Genomic DNA, 12,086 nt, shown 5'->3' with positions numbered 1-12,086 from the left:
ACGTAAAACTGTGGAAGAACTCTTTCGTTTCAGCAAAAATAAGTTCAATGTCACCGCAGCTTCATTGCCTATAATCTCTACCATTAAGATCTGTAATTCTGTAAACATTAAGTCTAAACCATATACGGGGTAATAAATTCAGTTAATGATCACATACTTCACGGGTTTCGCAATAACTAAAATCGGTATACAAGCAAATACCACATCAAACAATTTAAAATTCCCAAATTGTGCTTTATTGGTGAGGTAAGTAGAGAAGACACAGACATTTTTGAAATGGATTGCCTTCTGGAACTAAATTAAAGAGCAAAAATGTCTACTCGTATAAAACAAGCTTAAATGCATCATGAAATCACAGTAACATAACGGAGCCACCATAATATGAAAGGGCCAAAAATCACTAGATTACTTTGTATTCAAAAGATGACTCCACATAATAGTAACAATAGCAAAATCTCAACATGTCTGATCTCCCAACGTACACAAATAAAAGAAAATTAACAATAGATCTCTTGAAAATTGTAACTAATGTCATCATACTAATTAACTACGACAACGAAAAAAGACAGGTGCCTTGCAGCTTAGTCGAACAAGCTGAATCCCATGTCATCATCACTCTCTTCCTTGGGTTCCTCCTGCAAGGATAAAATATCAAAAATATTAGCCAAAATTCTAGAAGCAACACCACAAAGGAAAAAACTAACAGAACAACAATACATGAAGTATATACCTTCTTCTCTTCCTTCTTCTCTTCAGCGGCAGGGGCAGCTGCAGCACCACCTGCAACGGCTGCAGCAGGGGCAGCACCTCCACCAGCACCTACATTCATGATAAGATCCTCAATGCTCCTCTTCTCAACTAGCTTGGCAAACAAATTTGGCCAGAAAGACTCGCATTCAATGCCAGCTGCTTTAACAAGAGTGGCAATCTTCTCAGCCTGCAAACAAAACATAATTCCCATGAGCACATGTAGCTAGCTTATACATGAACGCACAAAGCTGCTTGACCAAAAAAATTATCAAAAATTGCCAAGAACATTTTACAAGGCTGAAGGTAATAGATAAGCCAACATTGCATAATTCTTCAATACAAGTACCAGTTTAAATTAATTTCAATAATGTAGGATAAAAAGATAAATATCTAAGGTAAATTGTACAACACCAAACAGAGAAATTGCACTTCCAACTTAAAATAAACAATCGATTAAACCGCTAAAATCCTCCAAGTTCCAACCAACGATAGTCCAAACTCCAAATATTATATCAGATTAACAGCTAGAGTAATCAATTATGGGGAGAACTGGGGAATAGTACTCTTGCAGAGTATAAATGAATTAGCACACTAAAGAATAGATTATTGATAATTCAGTGAAACCATTACCAGTATCCTATCTTCGATATCTTAAGAGACGCACTTAGCTGACAAACTGTTAAGGCTTTGGAAAGTTCCTAATACTTATAATAGATAGGTAATAAAATCGATATAACCTAAATGCTAAAACCTAATACAACACTTTCTTAATACATACAAAGGTAGATTAAATCTTAAAATTATATTCCAGCTTATAAGCAACCAGTTAAAGCTCTTGCAGTATAAGAAGATCCAAACAGATCAGAATGTATAAAAAAAAATCTCAAATTAACGAGCAAAACAAGAACATACGAATACCTAACCATTATTAGATACAAAATCATCAAACCAAAACACAGGTATAATACAATCAGCAAATTGCAAAAAATTCCAATTAAAATAGCAACAAAATCATCGAAAATCAAATCAAAGTCTTCCAGAATTTGAATCTAAAAATTATTATATACATAACACGATGAATTGCGATCGTAAAGCATTGTCAAAATAACAAAATCAAATCGAAAATAAATAAAGGAGCAGAACATTACAGTGACGGCGACTTCGTCGTCGTGGAGGATAAGAGCGGCGTAAGTGCAAGCGAGTTCTCCGACCGACATTGTTAATTGAGTTTTGTAACGAAAAACACAAAAATCTCTGCAAAAACAATTTCCAGAAAAAGAAACAAAAATATGAATAAGAAGATCAATCAAAGAAACTGGAGATTAAATTGAAGAAGAGAAGAAAGAGAATTACCAAAGGAAGAAGATGAATGTTCCTGCTTGCACGCGGCTACAATGGAGAGCAACTAGGGTTTTGAAGCAAAAAGAAGTAACTGGCTATTTATAAGATGATTTCTCAGGGTTTTGAAGCTTTTATGCGGTAGGTCTTCTTTTGTGTTGTGGACTTTTTAAAGGGCCTTAACAAACCAGAGCCCATTAAACGATGTTTAGGCCCATTAAAATCTTCGATGACACGGTTTTTTTTTTTTAAGAAAAAAAAAATACTAATATATGGAAGTCTATCCATTAATCCAATTAAGTTTTATTATGGAAACATATTAAACAGAATAATTGGATGTTCTGACCATGATAAATTTTGGTTAAGCATAGGAGTATAGGACTATAGGAGTATAATCTGTATCACCGTATGACATGTTGCTTTTTAACTCAATAAACATTTTATTAATTAATCGGTATAATGAGCTATTTGAAAGATTTTGCGAGTATTTGAGTGACTAAATAATTTATTTATTTATTTTTTTGCAAAAGAGGATAAACCAATAAAAGAAAGTGACTAAATAATTTATAATAGCTCTTATCAGTAAGGTGAGTTAGGAAACCTAATGTGCATCCATGTTGTTACGGAGTACAACATTTTATGGGTAATGAGATATAATTATACATTGGTACCCATATGTCCAATTTCCATTCAAAAGCTATACTTGTTGAGTTGTTGCTATCCAGTCACAAGGTTGAAAATGTTATTGAAGATAGGATGAGGTATAGTTAAAAATTAAAAAAAAAAAAAAAAAAAAAACATTTCCACCTTGCCCAAAATCACTTTAATGTCTTTAAGTACATCTTTGAAGGATCTACATTACAATGTAGAGAAAATGCTTTAGGTTAAAGATTTGGGCGCTTCAAGAAGGATCAAAGCAACTCCTTCTATAGGATAACATCTTTCTTTGATTAGTTCAATTAGTTGGAATTCACTTCACAACAGCATATGTTGAGCAGAAGTTAGATCCTTTGTTTTGTCACTTGTATAAAGAGACAAATCCAAGGTCGAAATTCATGGCTAATTTAGAGCATAACACTATTCTGTCGTATTGTTTCAACTCCTGTAATGTTTATTTTATAAAAATCACTTAAAACATATAAACACAAAGAGCGCGCACACACACATACAATATCAGTTGAAAATGGCTGGCTTTAAACACCAGAGAGTCGCTTATTAGGCACTTAGTTCACACAAGATGAGCTAAAGATAAACTCTTGGTTATATTGCTTCGCAGATCATTAAAAATACAGGAATTTGATGGTGGAAATTCATGTAAAAAATGCTATTGTATGCATCACTCTATCTTTTGTCTACTATATCTGACACATTTTCCTGAATCATGAGGGCAGGAAGATAGTTAATGCTATTAAGAATAAACTAGTTTAACTTTTGATTACAAACATTTAACCCTTACAATTTGATTTCTTTCGAAACAAATTAGTAAAACAACATCAGCATGATACATCTCAAAAATTTGATATTATTTATTCATAAGATCATGGGACTGAAAAGTTTGCCACTACAACGAAATCCATTTAAAAAGTTAAGTCAGAAAACAAAGTTAAAATGTAAACTCAAATTCCTAAAGGCATAAAATCGAGTATAGTGTACAATGGCAAGGTTCAACAACCTAGCATATTAGAAGTGCTAGCTCTCTAATGCAGGCAAAGGTTGTCAGTGACAACACTTACGACCTGCCTACGATACAACTAGGATACCTAAACTACATTACATGGCTACAAAGTCACCATGATATCCAAGTACAAAACAACGCTACATATCATTTGCCACAACAATGCTTCATAACTACATTACTACAGGTACATTACTTTCTGAGATGGTAAGCTGAAAGTAGAGCGATTTTCACCATCCTTTTTCCCATCTCCTGATGAGAATCACCAAAGTTAATCCATAGTAATGCAGGCCCTGTTGTTAGGCAGAAAAAGGTTCAGAGCAACATACAATAGCTATGTTAATATGCAAATTAGATGGTGGATACTTCAGATAGTATAACGTCAAAGAAAACAGAATTCAACTACCTATGCATCATTAGTTCCAAAATAAAAAATTACCTATGCATCATTAAATCATTTATTAAGCATGTTTATAAATTAACAGAGTTTCTCAAATATAGCAAGACTCATTTATCAGGAGCACTTGTCCAGTTGGCCTTGATCATTTTGCAACCCATGACTTGCAGAAAAGCAGCTTTTATGCCTGTCTACGACAGATATAGTACCAAGCTCTTATTTCAAGTCTTTTACGCCAGTCTGCTTCTATTGTAAACATGTGTACTCTCAAGATACTGCAGAAGCTGAGCTAGGGTTTCTTGGACATTATATGAACATTTAGAAAGTTGTAATGCATGTCACACCGTTAACTAGGCTTTGTTGTTTGCATAGAAATAACATTACTTTTATCATCCATTAATTGATCCATACCTATTACTAATTCTACTACTCTGACATTCTATTTAGCAGTCTACAATACTCAGTAATATGAATAAGATGATCTTTCTATTTAGCAGCCTACAATACTCAGTAATATGAATAAGATGATCTATTTGATCATCAAATTATATGTAATATACCATTTAATAGCACTGTAGGTATTTTACCTTGAATATGAGGCATTTGTCTAGAGCGGAGAAGCAGACTTTGACCTAGATCAACAAGAGAAGGAAAGAAGTTTAAAAATAAAACAATGTTTTATTATAATATGCTGATTATCTAGGATCAAAAATGAAATACAGTACCTAGTTGGCTGTGCAGGGGATGCAGACCTAGATCTTGGAGCAGGTCTGGTTACATATATAATCATGTCATTCTTTGTAGACACCAAACAATGAACTTGATAAGCAATCAAGGGTGCCAAAATATATCTGAATCGCCAAAATATCATTAGAATGTTACCTTGGGCTCTTTCCTACACTCTTGCTTCTATCTCGGATAGGGCTCCTGCTTCTATCTCGGATAGGGGTCCTGCTTCTACTTCTGCTTCTGCTCCTTTGTGGACTACCCTCATAAGCTTTTATCTGTCAAGTGGGTTTCAGAAAATAGGGAATGAAGAAAATGAATAGTGTAAAGATTCAACTATGCCTTACAGAATTAAATCAGCTCCTATAGACAAACATCCTTCATGTCAGATTAAAAGAGGCATGTGCCTAAGTGGCTACACTTGTGTTTTCTCCTGATCACATCAAAATCCACAATACATGTCCCAACCTCTCTAAGGGTAATGCAGGCATAGTAAAATGAAAGCAATAACAGTCAAAAGGACATACAGTCATTGGTTATAATTTTAACAAAGAAAATTCCCAAACCAATAGGCCTAAAACCAAGACAAGACATTTGCTATTGACAGCAATGTGTTATAATGGCCTGATGGCAAATAACTATTTCGAAAATTAATCATTAAAATCTGTAATTACAACTATAGTAATGGAAATTTACCCGAATGTAAGATTTTGAGAAAGGATTACGAAATTCAGTGTCATCTAGCTTCCGGATCTGTGTAAAATTTACCAGTGTTAAGATAGAATATCAAGACTTTATTACCATTGACTATCAGAAATTCGGAGTACTCTTGATACTTACAGCATATTGCATGTCCTCGTAATTAGTGTAGTCAACCATTCCCATCATACCTGCAACAATATTATTATTTCACAAATGATAGTTATCAATGAAACCTACACCTCAGCAAGCACTGATTTTGGAATAATTGCTTGTTGAAGAACATAAGGATCAAATTACACATGATAGACTCATTAGAACAAATAATTTTTTTGACTGAAGCACACTTCATACAGACAGCAAATTTGAGCATAACTTTCAGAATTCGTGGAGAAAAACTTAAGTAGACTCAAAGTGAGCAAGAGCATAACTATAGGTAATGTAATTCCTGACATTCTCTCACCTTTAAATATAGCAAAGCTATTCTATAAATCTTTTCAGGTAGGTTAAGGAGGGATTAAAATAATGTAAAGAGAAATAAAATAAAATAACGTATCATGCCTCAAGTCTAGACAGGAAATAAAATCATGATAAGATTTACACATTACATTTTACTCAGTGATCCATCGTCAAAATATATAGAAAGTAAGATCAAGTTGTCCATTAGATGGAACTTCAGGGGTTACCCTAAATCTTTAAGAAAAAGACAACACTGAAGGATAAACTAGAAAAAGATATAGCATACCTTCACCATCACGGAAAACTTGGGCAAAGCAGACATCCCCAGCCTTACGCATATGGTCCTACAAGACAAAATAACAGTGAGAATCTTTGACACCAGAGCAATTAGACTTTGGTGAAAAGAAAAAGAAAAAAAAGTCAATTTACACACCTTTAGATCCTGCCATGAAGCTGAAGGTGGCAGTCCACGCACAATTACTACATAAATAAGAACACGTATTAAACAACCCACGCAGGAGAGAAATAAGTAAGGTTCAAAGATGTGGCAAACAAGTTTTTGGACAACACTAAACTTTACGCTTGACCACATTACCAATGCTTTTTTATATCCTCACTAAAAGTCCAAGCTATGCTGCTATCACTTCTAAACAACCCCCCCCCCCCCCAAATCCCCAAAAGAAAGTATAGAAAGCAAAAGGTCAGTATCCAAATTATTTGGTGTACCTCGAAACTCAGAGCGACGGGAAGCACCAAACTGCCCACCTCCACCCCCACCACCTGCACCTACAGCACCACCACCACCACGTCGGCCAACAGGGGACCTGCCTCTACCTCCATGAGCCAACTCAACCTGAATAGTGAACTACTTAGGCCTGAACATATTGAAAACGTAGCAGCAAGTAAAGATGTATATTAGGTGGCATGTACCCTCAGAAGACAACCGTCAAAGTTATAGCCATCACGACCCCTAATTGCTTCTTGAGCATCCCTAGGATCCTCAAACTGTACGAAAGAAAACAAAAGAATAAGAAACTGCAGAATAGCAAGCTAAGGATACATCTGGGATATTGATCTGAATGCTAACACTGGGCAGGCCTCCAATAGGCCAAGGCGTAAGCCCTTTATTAATTCCTGACCCTGGCTATCAGCTCAACGATGAATGTACGTGAAAATGAAGGGTATACCTCCACAAATGAATAGCCTGGAGGGCGTGGCGGAAGCTTCATTTCGATATCAACGATACGACCATACTGCAGTAAGAGGAAAACAAATCTTAAGAATTCAGTATATATTTATAAAAAAAAAAAAAAAAAAAAAAAAAAAAAAAAAGCAAAGCAGATTGGTGCACAACTGCACATCAATGAAAAATACAGTATTTCTTAAAAGTAATTAAGTTTTGTTTGGGTTGGCAGTTTGGCACTGCACTTGACATGCTAGAATTCCATGCTACGAAGTACAATTAAGAGTAACAACTAATAAAATGAGATAACCACAATAGAATTTGCAAAATCTTGCACACATATGAACACAGATACAAAAAGCCAAAAATAACCTGGCAGTGTCCCATTCTCCATGTGCAATATATGGAAATTAATTCAATGAGATTAATAATAGTCACTAGCAGAATAGTCAACAGAGATCTAAACAGCATCAAGGTTTATCATTGAGATATATACTGATTTAGACATTTGACTAGGATAGGAGATGCTGCACTCATATCATTGCAGCAAGAGGTGCATTATCCCTCAGAATGTTAAACTTCATGCAAGAACTAGTCCATTATAACCTTTCTGGTTAATATGAGAATTATAAATCTCCAAACTAAAGGTTGTTGAATTTATATACAAAGATTACACGAGAATACTACCATAAGTTCAAAATATCTGAACATATTTGAGTTGAAGATGAAAACAGAACCTTGTAAAACAGATCTTCAAGCTCCCATTCCTTTACATCCAGGGGAAGATTGCCAACATAAATTGTGCGGGAGGCACGGCCAGCCATCACTGTAATGCGTCTATTTAGCAGCAATTTCTCTACATACAACATAAATGCTTATCAATGAGGGCATAAGAGGACATTAAACACCGATCAACTAAAAAAAAAAGTTTCTTCATAAAGTAGCTTCAACAAAACAGCACAGAAAAGCAAAAGCCCAAACTGTGAAGCGGACCATGAGAGCAATTCTTGACGTGGTGCTACACAACTTTCACCATTTAATCTTCCAAAATGCTCCAGGATTAATATTAAATCATATAAAAATGAAACCCCATACTCTTCCTGATTTTTGCAGAGGCAAAGAAGACCATCTAAGCATGAGCAACAATCTCCATTACCAAGAAATCCAGAAAAGTACACAGAACTCTCCCTCTCTTTTTCTACATCCCTACATATCTTGCTCCTATTCGTCCAAGCTCTTTTCATCTATCATGAGGAAAGCTTGAGTCATCAAATGTGACAATACGGAGAATAGTTCATGCATTTATCATCAGTTATTAAATACTTCATTATCAACCACAGAGAAAAATGATGTATAGCTCCACGTCATTTTCTTGTGAATATTGTTTTGTGACCGGATGCAGATTTAGATCAGGAGGCAAACACCAAATACAAGGGACTCAAGATTCATAAGTTATTGTATACAGTTGATAGTAAATTCAATTTTGCAAGGTTTATGGTCATTTGCAATGTCACTTAGTAGTTAATGAATACCAGCATCAGCATAAGAATCAACCCAGTGCCTCTAAAGAGGCTCCTGTCCAAGGCAAAGTAAAGGGTCAGCTTAAACAGCCTTACCAAAGTAGTCAATGACCCATTAGCATAATGGTAAAATAGAAAGTTAAAAATAGTTCTGAAGATGACTATAATTAATGTTGCTTAGACACAAGATAGAAAAGAAAAGAGTTGATGAAAGAAGAAGTTCAAAAAACCAACAAATAACCTTCAGCAATAGAGACACAATGTGCATTAGGAATTTTATTCATTAAAAATAATGTGTGAATGTTAAGGTGCTTCAAACATAATCTGAATTGAGATTAATGATCCTTAATGAAATTCCAGTTTCTCATAAGTAAGCATGCTTTATCAAAGCTGCTTAAGTTTGAGCTTTATAGGGAATATGCATAACAATAGTGTATATTTTACCATAAACAAAGTAAAGGTGGAATTATTCTCATTAACACAATTTAGAATTCAATAGCAGCAAAACTTCATTGTGATGACTGCAAGACATTCTTACAATGAGAGCATTAAAGTGTTCATGAGTAAGAGAATATCCTTAAGTAGCAAAAGCCCTAAAATCCTAGCTTCCTAGTCTAGTACTCTAGTCAGCTTAAAATTTGTGATCAACTCATGAACCTCGTCGATAAGTAACAAATTACATGTTTTATGATGATACTTTTTCACAAAAAAAGCAAGCAATATCTAACACAACAAAGCTTATCTGCAACAGTACAAGAATGATAGCATGAAATTTGTATTCACAAAGTTGTCAACTGTCACCATCTTTTGTTGAAGATATCCATATCCACTAGCACACGAATAATAATAAATCGAAACTTTGAATTGGCTATAGCCATTGTCACCTTCAAAATGCTCCCAGGATTTGAGCCCATACCCCAACTCAACAGTAATACTCTAATACATATGAAGTGCAAAAAAAAATATATGTAGCAAACAAACAATTCCAAACCACAAAATAAAATGAAAAAATGGATAAAAAGTACAATCCATCCAAAAAACTACCTTAAAATTGAACGAACAAGCCAATGTCGGATCTATAAATCAACTCATTTCTGGGAAATTAATCCCTTAAACAGGAATATCGTTGACTGCTTAGTAACTTAATCAAAACAAAGGCCTACAAACTCAACATTCCACGCATTTACCAATTCAATTTCTGGGTAAAATTACTACTACAACCAAATTCAAAACCCATATGAACAACTTCTAATTTCTTCCCGAGTTTTATCACATACAGACATACAGTTAACGCTAATCTGTAAACCCCAGAAATTAAAAATCAGGAATCACCCACCATTGCACTGATATACCAAGACTAAATACTGGCAGTAAACAAAAAATAACTCACAAATTTAAACTTCAATTAAGATAAACAACTACAAAAACAAAATAAATAACAAATAAAAGACAATAAAAAGATCTGGGTGATGAAATTACTTGTTAATGAGGTAAAAAGCGAAGTTGAAAAATCAGCTGAGTATGCAAAATCTTCGTCTTGTTCAAGTGTTCTGGGTATTGCAGCTTAAAGCAGAACAGAGAGAATAGAGGTTTAAAGAAAAAGGGAAAAAGGCCAGGTAAAATCTTCAGTCTATTGTGTACCCTAAAACTGAAAAATGAAAATGAAATTAAATCGTGCGACACATAATTAATGAAAAGATGATAAATTTATTATTTTCAAAAAAAAAAAAAAAAAAAAAAAAAAAAATGGGGATTGGATACTTTGGTGGAGGTTTGAAGTTAAGTAGTGATGAAACGTGGCAATAGCCAATAAGCTGTTGGTTTTAGTAAAGGAGAGGAACTTCAATACTTTTGGAATTCTACTCGTCGCTTTATGTCTCGAGATGGGAGTTTTTTTTTTTTTTTTTTTTTTTTTTTTTTTTTTTTTTTTTTTTTTTTTTTTTGGTTTTTCAAACTTGACCGTGGGGTTAAAGTGTTAGACTATTAGAGGTCTTAACGTTTGAAGAAGACTTCGACTGTATTACTTGTAGTCGGAAGGGGAAAGACTACACATACAATGATTGTATGTGGACCCCCCACATACAACTATTGTTGGGTGCATTTGATTGGTTTGCATTTTTATGTCCACTTTTTCCATTTAGTTTCTTCCTATTTTTTACTCTTATTTTTTCCCTCCCTTTTGAAAATTTGATGTGGCATGCATATAATGGTATTGTATGTGGGCTACTACATACAACCATTGTATGTGTAGCATCACTCGGAAGGGAGTGCTAATGTAGTGTTATGAATTTGAATAGTTATAACAAAGTACGGAGTACTAAAATACTAGAAGTCACATGTAAAGGAGAGAAAGGAAGAAAGAGAAAGATGCGTGGGACCACTTCTAATTGCGGCTATTTCATCAAATGCTACTGAGCACTTTGGAAATTCACCAAATGTCATCCAACTTTTTAAAATTCACCAAATGTCACTCACAAACAGTACAATGACATGGCGTGCCATTAATGAGGTTTGGACGTTAACAGTCCATTATTGGGAAATGACCAGTATGCCCTGTGTTGGGGTTAATGGCGCGTTAAACCTCATTGACTCTCTGACTTCTTCAAGTTTGATATAAAAAAAAGTCATCTCATTCTTCTTCTCTGTTCTTCGAGCTTTCACCATTATTCAAACCCTGAAATCCATAATCAAACAAGAAGCTTTCTTCAACACCTTAACCAAACATTCCTAAAAATTGAAGCTTTTTTCGCTATTGAAGTTGTTGGGCGAACCAGAACAGCGCTGACAAGTAGGGGAGGAAGTTGAAGCTAAAAACACTTGAATTTGACTTTGGGGTGTTGGAGATAGCAAACAAGGTAATATTCTCACTTTCGATCTTGTTTTCGCGTTTTGAATTTGACAGTTTTTGCGAGAATTGAGTTAGGGTTAAGGTTTTTTGAAATGTTCATGTTAAATGTGATTACTTGACTTGACTGTGTGAAATAATCTTAAATTTCAAGTTAAAAATGTTATTTGTTGTGTAATTGATTTGGTATTGTTATGGTTTTTTATTGTGAAGTCTTTAAATTACATTTTTTTGCGATTTTTGTATTGGCATTGTTGGTAATGATTTGGTCTGTTATGATGTGTGGTGTGTTGATATGAATCTCGTGTGTTGTTGTTCAGTGAAGTAATATGTCTGTAATTTTTTATTGATAAGATGAGTAGAGTGTGGCTTGATGTTCATTACAGAGATCAGGGGTTTGATGTCCTGGTTGATGATACTGACAGAACAAGTCTAATGGACTTGTATGAGTTTATGTTTGAGGACTCTGTGTAAGAAAAATGTGATCCTTCCTA

General features: G+C 34.4%; 2 protein-coding genes across 6 annotated transcripts; both read right to left on the bottom strand.

Moving 5' to 3' along the window:
* Positions 1 to 382: 382 nt before the first annotated feature.
* LOC145639697 (large ribosomal subunit protein P1-like) lies at positions 383 to 2,228 on the bottom strand. Its single transcript, XM_081691012.1, has 4 exons — positions 2,104 to 2,228; positions 1,899 to 2,004; positions 731 to 937; positions 383 to 635 (listed from the first exon to the last, which is right to left on the bottom strand). Exons 2-4 carry the CDS (start codon positions 1,965 to 1,967, stop codon positions 582 to 584), a joined length of 330 nt encoding a protein of 109 aa, XP_081547138.1. The 5' UTR covers positions 1,968 to 2,004; positions 2,104 to 2,228; the 3' UTR covers positions 383 to 581.
* Positions 2,229 to 3,691: 1,463 nt separating this feature from the next.
* On the bottom strand, positions 3,692 to 10,452 carry LOC145639695 (serine/arginine-rich splicing factor SR34A-like). Of its 5 annotated transcripts, none has more exons than XM_081691009.1 (14): positions 10,227 to 10,452; positions 8,760 to 8,802; positions 7,965 to 8,083; positions 7,232 to 7,297; positions 6,975 to 7,049; positions 6,771 to 6,897; positions 6,478 to 6,524; positions 6,331 to 6,388; positions 5,727 to 5,776; positions 5,583 to 5,639; positions 5,043 to 5,164; positions 4,886 to 4,930; positions 4,748 to 4,792; positions 3,692 to 4,056 (listed from the first exon to the last, which is right to left on the bottom strand). In XM_081691009.1, exons 3-13 carry the CDS (start codon positions 8,049 to 8,051, stop codon positions 4,768 to 4,770), a joined length of 759 nt encoding a protein of 252 aa, XP_081547135.1. In that variant the 5' UTR covers positions 8,052 to 8,083; positions 8,760 to 8,802; positions 10,227 to 10,452; the 3' UTR covers positions 3,692 to 4,056; positions 4,748 to 4,767. The 5 variants fall into 5 exon arrangements, 4 of the variants coding, with proteins under 4 accessions (XP_081547135.1, XP_081547136.1, XP_081547137.1 ...); XM_081691010.1 differs by lacking the exon at positions 8,760 to 8,802 and adding an exon at positions 8,209 to 8,471; XM_081691011.1 differs by lacking the exon at positions 8,760 to 8,802 and adding an exon at positions 8,221 to 8,471.
* Between the last annotated feature and the right edge of the window lie 1,634 nt (positions 10,453 to 12,086).

This window comes from Chenopodium album, chromosome 7 (genome assembly GCF_948465745.1).
Source record: "Chenopodium album chromosome 7, dcCheAlbu1.1, whole genome shotgun sequence".
Taxonomy (NCBI): Eukaryota; Viridiplantae; Streptophyta; class Magnoliopsida; order Caryophyllales; family Amaranthaceae; genus Chenopodium; species Chenopodium album.
The sequence above is the reverse complement of the archived record's forward strand: the minus strand, read 5'-3'. Positions and strand labels throughout refer to the sequence as shown.

Bases quoted from the DNA above. Each gene is read 5' to 3' on its own strand.
- LOC145639697 (XM_081691012.1), bottom strand. From the start codon at position 1,967: ATGTCGGTCGGAGAACTCGCTTGCACTTACGCCGCTCTTATCCTCCAC. The intron at 938-1,898 runs GTAATGTTCTGC...TTTTGTTTGCAG, and splicing joins ACGACGAAGTCGCCGTCACT to GCTGAGAAGATTGCCACTCT. The intron at 636-730 runs GTATATACTTCA...TTATCCTTGCAG, and splicing joins AGAAGAAGGAAGAGAAGAAG to GAGGAACCCAAGGAAGAGAG.
- LOC145639695 (XM_081691009.1), bottom strand. From the start codon at position 8,051: ATGGCTGGCCGTGCCTCCCGCACAATTTATGTTGGCAATCTTCCCCTG. The intron at 5,640-5,726 runs GTAAGTATCAAG...AATTTTACACAG, and splicing joins ACGAGGACATGCAATATGCT to ATCCGGAAGCTAGATGACAC. The intron at 5,165-5,582 runs GTAAATTTCCAT...CCCACTTGACAG, and splicing joins TCTCAAAATCTTACATTCGG to ATAAAAGCTTATGAGGGTAG.